Source organism: Pundamilia nyererei, unplaced genomic scaffold (assembly GCF_000239375.1).
Source record: "Pundamilia nyererei isolate P.nyererei 1_Seehausen unplaced genomic scaffold, PunNye1.0 scaffold00007, whole genome shotgun sequence".
NCBI lineage: Eukaryota > Metazoa > Chordata > Actinopteri > Cichliformes > Cichlidae > Pundamilia > Pundamilia nyererei.
Window position 1 is genome coordinate 4,576,445 of NW_005187408.1, and position 13,737 is coordinate 4,590,181.

The 13,737-nt window shown below is 40.4% G+C and overlaps 2 protein-coding genes across 3 annotated transcripts in view; both read left to right on the top strand.

The window, feature by feature from the left end:
- Positions 1-3,411, top strand: part of cpa6 (carboxypeptidase A6) — a 22,775-nt gene extending 19,364 nt beyond the window's left edge. The window contains exons 7-11 of the mRNA XM_005722590.1: positions 440-550; positions 945-1,035; positions 2,212-2,414; positions 2,554-2,638; positions 2,901-3,411. Of these exons, the coding sequence (XP_005722647.1) occupies positions 440-550; positions 945-1,035; positions 2,212-2,414; positions 2,554-2,638; positions 2,901-3,115 (705 nt within the window). The 3' untranslated portion in view covers positions 3,116-3,411. The remainder of the gene's footprint in view (positions 1-439; positions 551-944; positions 1,036-2,211; positions 2,415-2,553; positions 2,639-2,900) is intronic.
- A 2,521-nt stretch (positions 3,412-5,932) lies between these two features.
- arfgef1 (ADP-ribosylation factor guanine nucleotide-exchange factor 1 (brefeldin A-inhibited)) overlaps positions 5,933-13,737 on the top strand; it is a 52,160-nt gene continuing 44,355 nt past the window's right edge. Inside the window, exons 1-2 of one of the 2 annotated variants that reach the window (XM_005722591.1) lie at positions 5,933-5,977; positions 6,085-6,309. In XM_005722591.1, the coding sequence (XP_005722648.1) occupies positions 6,186-6,309 (124 nt within the window). In that variant the 5' untranslated portion in view covers positions 5,933-5,977; positions 6,085-6,185. The other variant, XM_005722592.2, reaches the window with a different exon arrangement.

Here is a 13,737-nt window from a genome sequence, read left to right on the forward strand (position 1 = left end):
GGCTGGAGCCTTGTGTTGAGTGTGTATTGGATGCTGTTGTTGGGGGTGGGGGGGAGTGAGCAGGGTGAATAGAGGAGGTGTGAAGTGTCTGAGGTGTCAGAGGTGGAACAGCAGCAGTGGGGGTGGGTGAGTCTGCAGCCGATGTTGCAGACATGCATGTGGAAGTCATTTTGTGAGGCATTGGCAGTGCTCCTCTCGGCCCAAAGGAGCAATTACTAATCCTGATGCCCTTCCACCGCCCTGTCCAGCTCTCCCGGTATCTTCTCCACATTGAGACTGTGCTGGGAGACACAGCAAATGCTCTTGTGATGGCATGTATGAACGTTTTGCCCTGAGAGAGCTGGGCTATCAGTGCAACCACAAGGGGCTGCAAGTACATGCCTCTTCAGTTGAGTATGTTTTATAATTACACTGGACTTACATTATATTATCATTACAGGCTATCAACTCATACCAATATGACTCTGTGATGACAAGACTACTGAACCAGCTCAACTTCTACATCATGCCTGTCTTTAATGTGGATGGCTATCGTTTCAGCTGGATTACGGTACTGTAGGCTTTTCTGCTGATCTTTCTATATGTACGTTTTTGAGAGGAAGCTTTTCTTAGAGGGGAAGCACATTTTACATATACATTTTATTGCATTTTTTTGGATTGCTTGCTAAAACCAAGGCAAAGAAAGGAAGCTGGAAGCTTGTTTTTTTCCACCTACAGATTGTAGAATAATTTTAAAGAAAGAAAAAAATGTCTACATATAAACAGGAGAAATAATAATGCAGTTTATGTTATTACATGATATTACATGTTATTATGCTGCTTAATTTATGTTTAATTGTCTATATTTTTTGCTGCATGCAGGAAGAATGAACCTGTTGTTCAGATGTGTTTTACTGACAGTGGACAAGAACGTGTTTTTTTTTTGTTTTGTTTTTTGCCTGCAGGATCGGTTCTGGAGAAAGACACGGTCCAAAAATCACAAGTTCCACTGCAGGGGAGTGGACGCTAACAGAAACTGGAAAGTAAAATGGTGTGGTAGGTAAAATAACACCTGACAAATCTGACTAAGAGTATATATGTGCCCCTATGTGCGTAGGAACAACTACATCCATTTGTTCTCATTTATTCTCTAGAGAGTGAGGACATAGGCTGAAAATAGAATAAAGTTTTTTTGTGATACATCTAAGCACACAGGAGTGGAAGATTTCTTTATACCTCATGAAGAACATCTCTTCAAGGGAACGCTCGGTCATGAATTCACAGCATTTAGAGTTCTGGCATATGACAGTTTGAGAATATGTGCAAAATAAAAGTCTGGAAATGGTGTGAGAAATATACCATAATTAAATGAATTATAGTCTATTTGATTAGTCAGTAATGGACTGCTGTAAAAAGGCATGAAGCAGGACAGAGTGAGCCCAAAGATAGCATTCAGTCTGACTGAAATTCATGGTTTTTCATTTGCCTCTGCTATTTATAGATATATTTAAGAAGGACTTTCAAGTGTAAATGTACTTCATGATAATTGAGCCTTAGAAAAAGTATCCCTGAAATAAACTTTGAAATATGTCTTTTTTTCTCCCATAATTTCTAAAGTAACAAACACATTTCAGACTAATACTAGTCACCTTAGAAGCCCTTTTTACTTCGTAGTTTTAAAAATACGGCTTTAATTAAAACCAGCATGTGTTCAGATGCTTTTCTCTTTACTTTTTTGGGTCAAGGTGAGTGAAACAAGGTTGTCTGCAAAGGATTATAATGTGATCATATTTCAGTCTGTGTCTTTATTAGTTCCCCTTCACGCTGGCATTTGGTTTTCTAGACTTTTCCAGTCTTACTGACCACTCAAAGAGCTTTACACAACAAACCCCATTCATCCATTTACACACATTCACACAGCACTTTATTCTGTGCTCTTAATGCTCTCTAAAGCTCTTTTTTCCCCTCTCACATGGCCACACGTGTGGCCGATTTAGAATCACCTATCCACCAAACACACTTATCTTTGAACTGTGGGAGGAACGCACACACGCTCCACGCAGAAACGCCGCAGGAAAGTTTGTGCCAACAATGCGAACTACTGCTCTACTTCCATTTCTTTACACTTACTGCTTGGTCACTGTTGCTGGATTAAGGATGCCACTTAAAGCATCCTGTATGGTTAGAAGATATGATGACGTGGTTTCATCCTTTATCCCTTTGCTTCCCCAGATGAAGGTGCCTCTTCTCATCCGTGCGATGACACGTATTGCGGTCCCTTCCCCGAATCTGAACCTGAAGTCAAAGCTGTCGCTAAGTTCCTGCGCAAGCACAAGAAACGCGTGGAAGCATACATATCCATTCATGCCTATGCACAAATGCTGCTTTACCCATATTCCTACAAGTATGCCACAATCCCCAACTTCAACTGTGTGGTAAGATATCTATTGCTTAACACTCAGTGAGTTTTATTTTTTTAATTAATCTGAGAGAGCTGCTTAGTACAGATCCTTTGATAGTGTTAAAGAAATGCAGTATGTGAGATGAGCAGGCCTTCTGCTTTCATGCATCCAGGAGTCAGCAGCTCACAATGCAGTGACAGCATTGTACTCTGCCTATGGCGTGAAGTACAGATACGGACCTGCCTCCACAACTCTGTGTGAGTTCCTCGAATCCTTCTAATATTGCGCTCTGGCAATGGAAATGAGCTGTTATTCATTTTAAACTTAGGAGAAAAATGCCAGTTTTCTAATATACAAGATCAATTCAGAGTTGCCTTGAATGTTGCTCTAGAGAGGAGCGATATCTAAACGCTCACCTGCAGCAACAGAAATGGAACGCTTTAAAATCAAAGCTACTTAACTTAAGGTATTCCTGTTTTAAGCTTTCCTTACCCTTGTCTATTTTGCACTTCCTTGCAGACGTCAGCTCAGGAAGCTCTATCGACTGGGCATACAGGAACGGGATCCCCTACGCATTTGCATTTGAGTTGAGGGATACGGGATATTTTGGTTTCCTTCTACCCGAATCCCTAATAAGGCCAACCTGCACTGAGACTATGAGAGCCGTGAAAGCCATCGCATCAGGAGTGCTGAAGAAGTGCAAGACAGATAGGGAGAAATTTCCATATATATGACCACACCCTCCAACTTACCTATCTTAGCACCTAATATTTTCCTGAGATTTCATATTCCGCTCAGATGTTATCAAGCGAAGAACCGACAAAGATCCTCAGAGCGTGAATTTGAATTTGTCGTTCATCTTATTCTCCTTTTTCTGATAACAGCTGATGGTGATGTATTTTTGTGTGCAAACAAACCAAACACTAAAAAACACTTGAACCCTACAGGATCTTTTAAGTAATGCATCTTTTTTAAAAAAGTTTATTTTTTACAGTGAATAGTGGTCATGCGATCACTCATTATGCTACAGCAGCACTTTTATGGTAAAGATAAAGCTAATATTTTTTATGTCTTCTAAAATGTGCTTTATTAAATACAAGTTTAAAAAGAACAATATCTTTAAGCCTGTTTCTATTCTGGTTGTTTTTTTTTATTCTAGGAAATATTCTTACCAAGTGCCACTCTAGATTTTCATAAAATGCGTAAAAACCTTTATTACTAATAATAAATATGCTCAGAGTGGTAAATTTCAGTGTAGATCTTTTTTCTCTCTTTCATTTGGTTCAGACTAACATTTAGAAAGAATGACCTGTGACCTCAGCAGCTTACTGTGTCATTACTCAGGCATGGAAAAAGACAGTGTCTGAAATGTTTACTTGTGCTTGGCTATGTTCTTATCATGAGATCTTTTTAAGTGTCTGACCTGAATAAACGTTGTTTTATAAAACAAAATATATTTTTTGTAATTGAATTTCTGTCTTCTTTGCCTTTCTGCTTGTCCGCTTTTACAGGTGTACATTTTGTTTTGGCCTATTTTCATTTAGTTTGGCCTCTGGCTGCAACTGACATCATTAGAAATAATTCATTCCTAATAGCTTTCATGCAAACATCTACAAGAAGGTTAAAGGTCACGCTTTCAGCCCTCATTTATGTTCTGTCAGTGTTTTGCACACATACTCGTCGCCATGTTTGATGATAAACATCATTGTAGTCAGCAGATGTTTATAATGAATAACGTTCTGACCTTTTTTGATTTAACTAATAGCATTTAATGATCGATTCAAACATCTGCCTCTTATTTTAGTTTCTTCGTAGCCAGTCTGCAGACTCTGCAGCTCTGCTCTTATTTATGGATTCAGAAACGGTTAGCACTGACATGTGGGACAGTCCGATCCAAGTGAAAGTGAACTATACCGCCCACAACTGCCAAATCTGTGTTGTCAAATTGCCAGATTTCCTGGATGTGTTGCACTCTGCTAAAGGCTGTAAAATGCAGTGTAGCACCATCTGAATGTGTGGATATGCACAGTTATGTATGAGGTAAGGCAATAAGCAAAATACCATAAAGATTAAATTGACTGGGAAATTATAACGGAAATTAACCACAGACAAATAAGTTGCCATGTGCAGGGATTTAAAATTGCTCTGCCACCAAAAATGAAGCCTGCGATCACTCTTGAACTGATTTGATACATGAGCAAAACAAAAAGCAGCAACTTGAAATTGTCTTTTTTTAAGGTTTTAAGTTCTGCTGAAATCTTTAAAGAAAACTACATTTGCATTCATTCACGAGTAAAGTGTGTTAACCCCCTCCTCCAAAAAATCTGTGGGTCCTTACAAGGATGACAATCAGATCTATTTACGCTGTATTGTTTCTAAATGTAGAGTTAAGTGGGTCCGTTATGATTAACTGAGAATCCCAAAAGGATCGACTTCAGTTCTGTTTGTGTTAACTGTATCATGATCCCTTCACAGGCTACTACATATTTACTACAATGAAAATGTTTAACAAAATGCCCACAGGGATACCACACACAGGTTTGCTGTAGGTCATGTGCATGTCATGTCAGAGGAAAGTTATGTTTTATTCAACAAAAGACAGCAAACTCTTCTGCTTGGTGGTTTAAGGCACTGTGGCAACATGTTACGCCAGGGCTTTCACACATAGGTTTAATACGACCATGAAGGTTTATATGCAAAGACAGTTTTGCCTCTGTAAACCACCACAGTGAATTTTAAAATCAAACTATCAATATGTGACTGAAGTGCATTAATTACAGACATTCCTATACATTTAATATAAAATTATTTGGACAAACTAATATAATTTTATATATGATGCTTTTAATACTTTGCAGCCAATGAGTGACTGAAGCCTGGACCCTTAGTGCTGTGTTTCCTCTCAAGCTGCTGCTTGTTTGTGGTTCTTCCTGCATTCAGTTTGGCCTTTCATAACTAAAAAGAAAAAAAAGCTCTTCTTGGTGGAAATTAAGTGACTGAATTGGCCTTTAAAGAACATCCCATTTCTTTGATTTGAGAAACTCCTGGGTTGCTTTTGCAGTATGCTTTGGGTCATTATCCACTTGCTCTGTGAAGTTGTGTCTGATCAGTCTTGCAGTATTTGGCTGAAGCAGAGCAGAGAGCGAGATAGAGAACCTTTTACACTTCAATTAAATGAGGTGCCCAGTGCATCAGACTACTGATTTGGCTGACTGAAGCTTTTCCTGTCTCACTTATGGGTTTGTTTAGGTTCCCAGTCCAATAATAGCCTACAATACCTGTGCTGTAATCTCTTTGGGCCTCAAATGTGAAATTCCAGTGAAAATGTATTAATTTTGAGCTTCTGAAACTTGGCAATTTTTTTTTTTAAATGGCTTTAAATCCTAAACATTTAATGCAATTTTTGTGTAAAACCCCTTTAAATGAAGTCTGCTCCTCAGCGGCGGTGCACAGAACCAAAACTACAGAAAAAATGTGTCTTGGTCTAACAAATCGTGGATCTCAGGTGTACATGAATGTGCAGACACAGCTCGGGTGCAGGGACACTCTCATCTCCGTCCTCACTCCCTACTGCCTCACTGCGGCCGCTCTCAAACGTACGTGACGTCGTTTCCTCTCTCAAACATGGCGCAGGAGGCAGGTCGTTAATGGCAATCTGAGGGATTTACCCCACCTTCTGTGTTTATTTATGTTTGTCTGTTAGGGGCTCTGCGGCTGACATTACTAAAGGAATTACATCTCTGTTCGAGGAGGCTGCAGCCCCCCTTGGGACCAGGCACACCTCGCTCCAAATTCCGGTGCGACATGTTTGAGGGCAAAAAGACGAAAAACATGTTCCTTACACGAGCTTTGGAAAAGATCCTGGCCGACAAGGAGGTGAAAAAGGCTCACCATTCCCAATTGCGCAAAGCCTGCGAGGTGGCACTAGGTGAGTTGTGTTGTTTTAGCGTCACGTTGTTGCTGTCTTGGACTCATTGATTTAGACACGTCATGCACCCTTTCACTTATTAACCGGTTATCCTGCAACAATGTCGCAGTGTTTGGCAAGGCACCGTGTGCTTTTCGTTTATTACACGCTGGCTCTTACTCCGGTCTCATTGCCCTGCGTAAGATTTCTGTAAAACCTATGCATTTAATCGACGTGGCACAGGCTCCGTGGAAATGATTCCGTATAAAACACGGAAATGGTGCAGGAGGGGTGGGTGTTTGCAACGCCGAAGCGATGCTGCGAAACTAGTAGCGATCTGTGCACAGGCCGGACATCACAGGGGAAACAAAGTTGTTTAAGGCTGTGTTTCTCTTTAGTCATCACCCTGACACACAAGCACACTCCATATATTCGTCGAGCGTAAACTGTGTTTCTCTAAACTACATGATTTCACTCCACTAAGGTGAGATGTTTGCGTCTCTTCCTGGTACAAAGTGGCCGTGCCCCGGTCAGTACAGGAAGGGCTGAAGACTTTTTAAAATTTTATTTTATTACATCTGTTATTTATTAACCTTTTTACTCGGGTGGCCTCGTCTTCTCTGTAAAACTAGACAATGAAGTCGACTTGGCGAGAAGCTTGAGGTTGACAGTTGTCAGTAGCACCTTTATGCTAGGAATGGTGTCATTTCTAGGGGTGGAGAGAAGATAATTTCCGGTTAGTACAAAAATAAAATTACAATTAGAAGGATTTATACGAATCAAAAGGGAACATCGTTTAATACAGCCTATTAATGATTAATACACGTTATAAATTGTACTTTCTGTTCTTATAAACGTGTTTCTTCGCAATAAACCCAAGATTGATCGGCGTGCTATCTAATTAACCGCGCTTTTATTTTGAAATGAACGTCACTGCACGTCTGTTTGACCTTCTACTACAGGCGTGAGCTTCACTAACGTTTGCTAGCAAGTGTGTCTTGGGAAACATAACCTTAGGGGTGATAATTAGTGGTAAATGTAAATTTTGTAAAACATTATTAACAACAAGGAAATTCACCCCGTAAAACATATATTTTTTCTCATGTTGGAGTTAAAATTAGCTCCATGCAGGCTAGGATTTTTTTTTGTTTAGTTTTTTCCTGGTGAGTAATATGACACAGCTAGAGAAACAAAGAGTCCTGTTGTGAAGCAGCCAAAAATCCTACCTGTCCCAACAGTGCTGCCTTTATCAACACGTGCAGCTGCTGAAGGATTTTGTAGTGGCCTATAGGCAAAATACATGCAGCATATTTGTTTAGACTCTGCTGTGTTGTTTTGTGAAGCTAAACCACCCACATGAATTATATAGCTTTTTGTGCACAGAGCAGTAACATGGTGTTAATTCAGAATAGGAAGCTCTATGTAGCATGGCCTTAAAGCAGACGTACACAATTAGCATGGTTCTGTTCCTGTTATTAGTAGACAGTCGGTGGTGTTTCTTTATCTGGGGGGCTTAGGGACTTGATCTGATGATGTCATCAGTTGGTACTGATTGTCCTTTGCTTCTGATTTTCCTGCTTACCTCGAGGGTTTGATTAAAATGTAGACATTACAGCTGTGAGACAGAAACCAAGCATAAACCACGTGTAGTTTACACGGGCTATGCTTATTCATAAACCATTAAAGTCACCATGGTTACTGGCTGGCATATAGCATTTTAGCAGCTAGTTTGTTCACTACAATATGTTGTCATTCTGATTTAAAAATCGCTGGTTAACACTGAATCCTACTTAGCAGTCAGTGGCGGTGAATCTTCTTTAAAAAGAAAAAACAAAACAAAAAATAAAACCTTTTAACTTCCCAGTGAAGCCGTACGTGGGCGCTATGAAATACGAATCTCTGCAATAAGTGCAGTTGTAGCGGCGATGCAGTAGTGTATCAAAAACAACTGGGTGACCCAGTATACTGCTTGACTTACATAATCCCCTTTAGCTCTTGGAGCTCTGAGACATCTCTGAGAAAGTGCCTGTGCCACACTCTCCTCTCTGCTGTCACTGAAAGTCTTCCTGTTTCACATGGTGTCTGTTAAATACCCGTTATTTTCAGCGTTTTCCCGTCTGCAACACAAGGTATCAGGAACAAGCTAAAAAGAAGCTACCTTCGCAAACAGTTCACCCTCATAACTCCCAAAGTGAAGTTCCTCCTGCGTTATCAGTTTCACTTGGCAGTTCACAAAAACTACATCATCTCAGTTTCTCACACTCCCCAAAGTGCCGCTTTAGCAGGGCCCTATTATCTGTGGATTTCACTGTCGGCTTCTTTGAGAGGAGCTGTCTGGTGGCAAAGAACAGTTAACTCAAAATATCAAAGGCCCTTAGACCGTATATGCACACTACCTCCTTGAATTCGGCTCAGGCTTTGGTTCATTGTTGTCACAAGTTTCTATTTTCATGTGATTGGATCTGGTTGGTCTCATTGTTTTGTAAAGCCAGCCTCCTCTTCCTCGAGTAGCTCTTGTGGCCTTTCGGCTGGTGAAAGATTGGTAATGTGAATGTACACAGCAGTCTAAACCAGGGGGGCTCTCTTCACGCCTCACTGCTAAGAAGAAGGAGCACTTGTTTCCACCTGAGCAGTTCAGTCCCGCTGAGCACAATGCTCATTATCTCTCCCTGTAGGGGTGTATGATCTGAGGGTCAGCTGCAGAGGTCACAAGAAACCTGTTGCCGATGAAGTCCTGCAGAGTTACCTGCCAGCCAAGGATGAGTGAGACAGAAACACTGTGACTAAGTCAGGGATGTAATTTTTTCGGTGTTGTTGTCAAATTTGATTGTAATGTAATACACAGTCACTCATTACCACAAAATCTTAATACATTGTTATACCAACAGTGGTAATAGATGAGAATAGTGAACTGTGTTTGAGTAGAGCTCGATCAGTACTGGACATTTGGGGGGAAACTGATTTTTATATATTGACCCATATGCTTTACACTGGGGCAAAGTTAAAGAGACCTATGGTGGACACCCTGCTACTTACTTAGCCTTTTTCATGGTGATGCTATCCTGCTACATGTGCTGCACAGTCCTGAGGGCAATCCATGTTATAATATGGATACAGTTGAGATATATCTAAAATGTTTTATATATAAATAACTATTGTCAGCTTGGTTTCTGTAAAGTACTGATTGTTTGGGTGATATTCATTAAATATGAATGCATTATAGGATGAATACTAAACAAATAATCAATAAACCATCATCTAGGTGCTATATTTACTCAGCCTGCAGACTTATGGAGTGCTAATGGTAAGTTCTGGTTTCATTGGTTGGTTCAGTAGAGCCCATCTCCTCCCTGGATTTCATTAATTCTTAAATAAAGTGGAATAGATGTTGGTGGTCTTTGTTCTGCGTTTTGTCACTCTAGCTTTTCTAGTAGGGCACTGATGCTATGACTGCCAACCTTTGGCTGAGTCCATTTAAAAGAAAATTAAAGACATCTGGCCAACTGGTTCGGTCATGTTAAAAACGATGGTTTCTCTGTTAATGTGTACTATCACTTAGACTTCTCAAAGGTACCTGCACTTTCCTTAACTGCTACTCTGGCACATAGAGGTTAATAAACATTTAATAGTCAAAATCTTCCAAGAGAAGCTTGTTTAATATTTAGCCAAAGTCCTGTGCTACTTAAATACATCTAACATTTATCAATATTTTTATTACTCCAACAATGACTCACGAAGTCAACATGATTAGGAAATGTTTCCTGCTTATTGACTGAATTTGTGCTCCACCACAAGGTTTAATTTGGACCAATCAAAAACACATTTCCAGCCAATGCCACTTCACTTTGAGCTTTGCTGTGGCAAATATTTTCCCTGTCCAAGGTCAAAAGAACCTTGAATGAAGCTGTAAACAGAGACAAAATCAGCAAGAGTTTGCAGGGTGTACTTTTGCACAGAGCTCAAGGCCGCCGCTTGCATGGACTACCTTCTCTTTACAGCTGACCAGGAAGCCAACAGGACAAATGTACCTCTGATCATTAAGATTGGTGGGCACGTGCTCCTCCGCGATAAGCTGCACCATAGTCGCCACATGCTCAACTACAATAAGCACAAGGTTACGAATGGTGCCGTCTGTTAATTGGGGTTTTTGACCACGATGCGCAAAGATCCCACACAGCCTTCCCTGGATGTGAAGCACAGGAGCTCAAGGCTGCCGTCGGGGGGCAAGCCTTGAACGTCTGTACTCCTGCAAAATAACCAACACTAACTTGCATGCTTGACAACCTTTTACTGGCATCTTTCATTCTCCTCGTGAAAATTTAGCAGAAGGCAGCCAGTTTCCTTTTGATTTCTATGCAGCTGAGGCACACCAAGTAACCTGCTGATGACACCACCAGACATTTGGGGCATTGAGGCGTTGAGAAAGTGTAAATGAGGGAAGCAACAGCAGCTGTCAGCCTCCTTTTTTATGTCACTTTTATTTGCCAAGGTACTGTAAATGTTCGGGGCTGTTTGATCCTAACTAGAATCTGATTATACAGGCACAGTTCAGGTCAAATTCTTATAAGTAAGAAAGGCATCAGTCGAAAAAAATAATCCATCTTGGAGCTCTGAAAGGTTTGATATGACCTCGAGACTTGCATATATTATCTTTTTTCTTATTAGAGTCATGGCGACACCTTTAGATTGCTTGTTTTGTCCAAGCAACACTTTAAACTCCAAGCATATTCAATTCAGAGTTATATACTATATATTTCTATACTACTTAATTTTAGATTGTAGTGTGTGTGAGTAAGAAAAGAAGTACAGTAGATTTATTGGGATAAATTGTTCTCCAATCATGTTTTCTCTTCTGTTTCCCTAAAGAAAAGGCCCCACGCCTGATTTCTGTCTCATTTTCACCCCTCCAGACCAAGTGCAGACACAAAAGCTGCTTGTAACCCCAAAGGTTGACTGGTGTTCAGATAGCGAGCAGTGGAGTAGTTAACATGGCGGAGCCTATTCTAGCTCTGAAAGCACAAATAATCCTTTTTTCTGTGCAGTGGAGACTGTTCAGAATGTAGAAAGGAGACTGTTTTTGTCCTCCTCACACTCTGTTATGCTTACACTGATATGTCAATACATAATACATCATTTCTTTCCACTGATGCCTTCTTCAGTCCTGGGACAGGTGATAAATTAATTATAGTCTACTGCAAACAGATGAGGCACATGATGAGAAACCCTCCTCCCTTTGTGTTGCTTTCAGTTTCATCTTGCAGGACTTTTTTTTTTTTTATCGGGGTCATCTATCTTGTATTCATCTATTAGCTGTATTAATTTGTGTAAATTTGCTACTGAGCAAATTATGTGTCGCAGTTATAGTTTTTTATTCAGTTTCTGGATTTTTTGGGTGGGGAGGTTGTTTTTTTTTTTTCTTTTTTGCGCTTTGGAGGAATATAAGTGTTTATAGGTACTTTTATATGGTTCAACTTATAAATAAGTCCAATGTCTGCAGACATGCAGGCTGTTAACCAGCTGGGTGCCATTGTTTATCATTGTGAAAGTCTGCAATTTGAGCCGTGTATTAATCTGAGTCTTAATTTAGATCAGAATGTAATGAATATTATGGTATTCTGAGCTTGTAGAGCTGTCAATACTTCAGTAGTCACATAGTAGAGACTGTAGAGATTGATTGGGAACATGCTGTGGAACAAAGGTCCCTGAACTGGATGAACTGGATGAGCTTTAACAAAGTGGTAACAAAGTGAATTCAACTCATACTCTCATGGCTACTTGAAACCGACTCCATAAGCAGAAATAGAAATATGTGCGGCCTGGTACAAAAAACACCTTTGCTTTCTGTATCTAACTCATGCTTTCATGACAGTTGTGTGTATATAGGGAGTTTATTTATTTAGTTTTTAAAACAATTCAACCATCAAATTTTTACTGAGGCTAAAACTTTGGGCACGGCAAAAGGTAGAGGCAGACACAGCAACTGCTGCTGCTAGCAGGTTTGTGCTTCACCGCTGCTGATTCGAGACCCTGCAAAAGGGCCTCTGTGGTGGCGGTGTATTTTGGAGAATTTATCATTTAATTGTTTGGCAAATAAAATTGCCTTTGTGTGGATAACTAATAGAGTAAAATCAGTAGAACTCCAGTATTTCTAATAATATGTCTGTGGATAAATATTGCTAGCTGAGCTTGCTGTTGCTAGCAAACAGTAAAGCTCAGGGCAGATGTGTGGTGCAGATGGAGCTCGTCTTGAAGTGACAGGAATGAAACATAGTCATTGTTGATGGTTAGTCTAGCTCACAAGCTAGCACTTTCTGAGTGGTGTAAAGGGACAGTTGTATTAAACTGCACTACAAATGGTACAAAATGGTGCAGATACAGTAGTAGTGCACAATACAAGTTAACAGCTCGTGTCCTTGTGCCAGCTCTCAAATGTCAGGTGATGTCAGAGGGGAATTTTAAACTTCTCTTTTTAACAAATGTCCAACTTCTGCCATAATACTAACAGTATCACTGTAATAATGAAGTATCACACAGTGCTTGTGAGTGTAAAGTTCCCCTAAACATGGCAGGGCAGGTAGAAGACGACAGGTGCACTTACAAAAATGACTTGTATTTACCTTCCCTAGGCTTAGTGTTTGTCTCCAGATTCTGTAGCCTGCACGCTGATAATAACCCGGTTTTAAAAGAAAAGCGGTTGTATTTCATACCAATAGATAGAAGAATGCTACATAATGTGTCCAACCACAGTGGAATTATTAAAGATGCATTAATTTTAATAACAAAGCCAACAGCTGAGTAATCGAGACCTTGTGGAGGCAGAGCGCTTTGGGACTTTTTGGCTACAAAATTAGAGCCTTGATTCAGCCATGGGAGTGAGACTGGTGATTAGAAGGGCTTATGCAAGTGCGAGTGAGTGGGCTGGTGGGACACACACATGCACACGGAAATGTAAAGCACGCATGCCCAAACGCATGAGTGCACATGTGATTAGGTAGCCCAGACAACCTCTGACAGTCGTTCCTTCTTCCACACCGAATGTAATTACCGCTGTGCAACCTTTTCTTTCATCGTGAACAGCAGAAATGTCAGAGGTCTGATTTTTCTCAGGCTTTCTTCGGTGATCGCAGCTACGCCATGTTTGCCTACAACAACAGTTTATTCTCAGATTGGTCAAATGTAGTGCATTAGTGTGAGCCTCTGTCTTGTGTGTGGATATTGGCTTAAAAATTAGGCTTAAATGCCTTTTGTTGATTATTGAGTGTACCTGAGATCCAATCATGACAGTCTGGATACCGGGTTGTAGTGTTTCACTGGTTCGCGGGCTGTGATCATGATTGTTTTTGGGGTAAAAGCAGTCTGACTAAAATGAATGTTCGCTGATCATTGCGTATGGTGCGGTTAGTGCCAACCGCAGGATCCATGCCAAATGCAGATGGGCTCTAAAGTCTT